General features: G+C 62.4%; 1 protein-coding gene across 1 annotated transcript; it reads right to left on the bottom strand.

Moving 5' to 3' along the window:
- On the bottom strand, window positions 1-2676 carry LOC136567976 (tubulin alpha-1C chain). Its single transcript, XM_066567807.1, has 3 exons — window positions 2423-2676; window positions 2186-2334; window positions 1-1023 (listed from the first exon to the last, which is right to left on the bottom strand). Exons 1-3 carry the CDS (start codon window positions 2541-2543, stop codon window positions 52-54), a joined length of 1242 nt encoding a protein of 413 aa, XP_066423904.1. The 5' UTR covers window positions 2544-2676; the 3' UTR covers window positions 1-51.
- Window positions 2677-2970: the final 294 nt, after the last annotated feature.

Raw genomic sequence — 2970 nt, forward strand, 5'->3', positions numbered from 1 at the left:
TGGAGAGAGGCATTTTAATGAACAGCACCACAGTGTTCAGACAAGGCGCTTCTATTCCTCTCCTTCCTCGTCGCCCTCCATGCTGTCAGCTCCCACCTCCTCATAATCCTTCTCCAGGGCTGCCATATCCTCACGAGCCTCCGAGAACTCGCCCTCCTCCATGCCCTCCCCCACGTACCAGTGCACAAAGGCCCTCTTGGCGTACATCAGGTCAAACTTGTGGTCCAGGCGGGCCCAGGCCTCGGCGATGGCCGTGGTGTTGCTCAGCATGCACACAGCCCTCTGCACCTTGGCCAGGTCGCCCCCGGGCACCACCGTGGGTGGCTGGTAGTTGATGCCAACCTTGAAACCAGTGGGGCACCAGTCCACAAACTGGATGGTGCGCTTGGTCTTGATGGTGGCGATGGCGGCGTTGACATCCTTGGGCACCACGTCCCCGCGGTACAGCAGGCAGCACGCCATGTACTTGCCGTGCCGAGGGTCACACTTGACCATCTGGTTGGCTGGCTCAAAGCAGGCATTGGTGATCTCAGCCACCGTCAGCTGCTCGTGATAAGCCTTCTCAGCAGAGATAACTGGGGCATAGGTGGCCAGAGGGAAGTGGATGCGGGGGTAGGGCACCAGGTTGGTCTGGAATTCTGTCAGGTCGACGTTCAGGGCTCCATCAAAGCGCAGAGAGGCCGTGATGGAGGACACAATCTGGCTGATGAGGCGGTTCAGGTTGGTGTAGGTTGGGCGCTCGATGTCCAGGTTGCGGCGGCAGATGTCGTAGATGGCCTCGTTGTCCACCATGAAGGCGCAGTCGGAGTGCTCCAGGGTGGTGTGGGTGGTCAGGATGGAGTTGTAGGGCTCCACCACGGCTGTGGACACCTGCGGGGCTGGGTAGATGGAGAACTCCAGCTTGGACTTCTTGCCGTAGTCGACAGAGAGGCGCTCCATGAGCAGGGAGGTGAAGCCAGAGCCGGTGCCACCGCCAAAGCTGTGGAACACCAGGAAGCCCTGCAGCCCTGTGCACTGGTCAGCCTGCCAGGTGGGAAGAGGAAAACAAGACCAAACTGTCAGGAATTCTCAACTTCAGCTGTTGCTGACTTGCCCTGGAAGGAAAATTTTCCCCCCATGATCTCAGGACCTTCCCAGCAGGTTGAGGGAAAGGGACCCCGTCCTGCAGGGATTTGGGGACACTCAGTAGAGACAAGGAGGGGCACGTTTGTTCCAGGCAGCAGAAGTTGCTCCTGTCTTTGGCCCCATGAGGACATTATTAGGGTGTTCCAGCACCACGGCAAGAACCACCAGCGTGGTGGACAAGGTGTCCCTGACCTTACACGTTGGACACTGACTCATGGTGGATATCCCAGCTCTTGGGAGACACCCCAGCAGGCTCTGGAAGTCAACCACAGCTTCACCCCCTCTTTTTCCAAGAAGGTGCAGCAGGAACAGGTTCTGATCCCACACGAGCCCACGGGGCAGCCAGCTCAGCCTTGGATGTGCCAGGAGCTCCCCGAGCGGAGCCGCTGGCGCAGCAGGTCCGGCCGCCCCGGCGCCAGCCCCAGCGTGGGAACCAGAGGTTCAAAGAGCTTGGGCAGCCACACCAGTCAAACCAGTGCTGCACCAGCACCCAAACCATCTCTCCTTCCCCGCTGCCCTGGCCAAGGGGCTTTCCCATCCTCCTCTCCTTGGCAAGGCTTAGCACTGGGCTCGGATAGGGCGAGCAGGTCCCTCTTGGGACAGCCCTACTCTCTGTCCCAAAGTGCTGAGAAGGACCAGCCCAGAGACACCTGGAGCTTCCCCCTGTCCCCACATCCACCACAGGAATGGAACAAGCTCAGAGCGCACATCCTGTGCTGGTGGGGTTGCAGAGCCCTGAGTAAAGGGATTCAGGTCAAGGGCAATGCAAGGGGCTGATCCTGATCACTTAGAGCATCCAGACCCCAGAGGGAGCCAGGATGTGCTGCAGGCTCAAATCCATCCAGATCCTGGAGGCACAACAGGGGTCATGCAGCCCCCACCAGGAAGGCAGGAGACCCCTCCTGGCACAAGCCAGGGCTGATCCCTCCTGGCACAACTCTCTGCCCCACAGCGCTGATGGGCTGAGAAAGACCTGCCCAGGCACACCTGGAGCTTCCCTTTGTCCCCACATCCCACGCAGGGACGAACCCACCCCACCTGCACCCCCCGGTGCCCCTACCAGCTTGCGGATGCGGTCGAGCACCAGGTCGATGATCTCCTTGCCGATGGTGTAGTGCCCGCGGGCGTAGTTGTTGGCCGCATCCTCCTTGCCCGTGATCAGCTGCTCGGGGTGGAAGAGCTGCCGGTACGTGCCCGTGCGCACCTCGTCTGCGGGGACAGCCCCGGGCCCCGTTAGCAGCCGCCGCCCGCCGCCAGCGCCCGCCCCGCCCGCCGCCCGCCCCCCGCGCGCGCTCACCGATCACCGTGGGCTCCAGGTCCACGAACACGGCCCGGGGCACGTGCTTGCCGGCGCCCGTCTCGCTGAAGAAGGTGTTGAAGGAGTCGTCCCCCCCGCCGATGGTCTTGTCGCTGGGCATCTGCCCGTCGGGCTGGATGCCGTGCTCCAGGCAGTACAGCTCCCAGCACGCATTGCCGATCTGCACGCCCGCTTGGCCCACGTGGATGGAGATGCACTCGCGCTGTGGGGGCACACGCCGCTGGGTCACCTCCTCGGTCCCCTCTCTGTCCCGCCCCGGCACCCCCTGGGCTGGGAAGGGTCTCTCCTCAAGGCTGGATGGGGCCACATCCTGCCCACTTGCTCCCGTTGTGCTCAGCTTTGCTGCTGCCATCCTGCTCCTCCTCCCCAGCAGCTGAGACCCTGCACCAGTTGGTGCCTTCACCCTACGCACCCCACAGAGCCAGGAATTGGGGTTCCCCAGGGTTATTGCTGGTCCCCACTATTCCCAGTCTCCTGTGAGGACAGGGACACTTAACCCCCCTCTGCAGGGACAGAGACACCCCCAT

The sequence above is a fragment of the Molothrus aeneus genome, chromosome 30 (genome assembly GCF_037042795.1).
Source record: "Molothrus aeneus isolate 106 chromosome 30, BPBGC_Maene_1.0, whole genome shotgun sequence".
NCBI classification, from domain to species: domain Eukaryota; kingdom Metazoa; phylum Chordata; class Aves; order Passeriformes; family Icteridae; genus Molothrus; species Molothrus aeneus.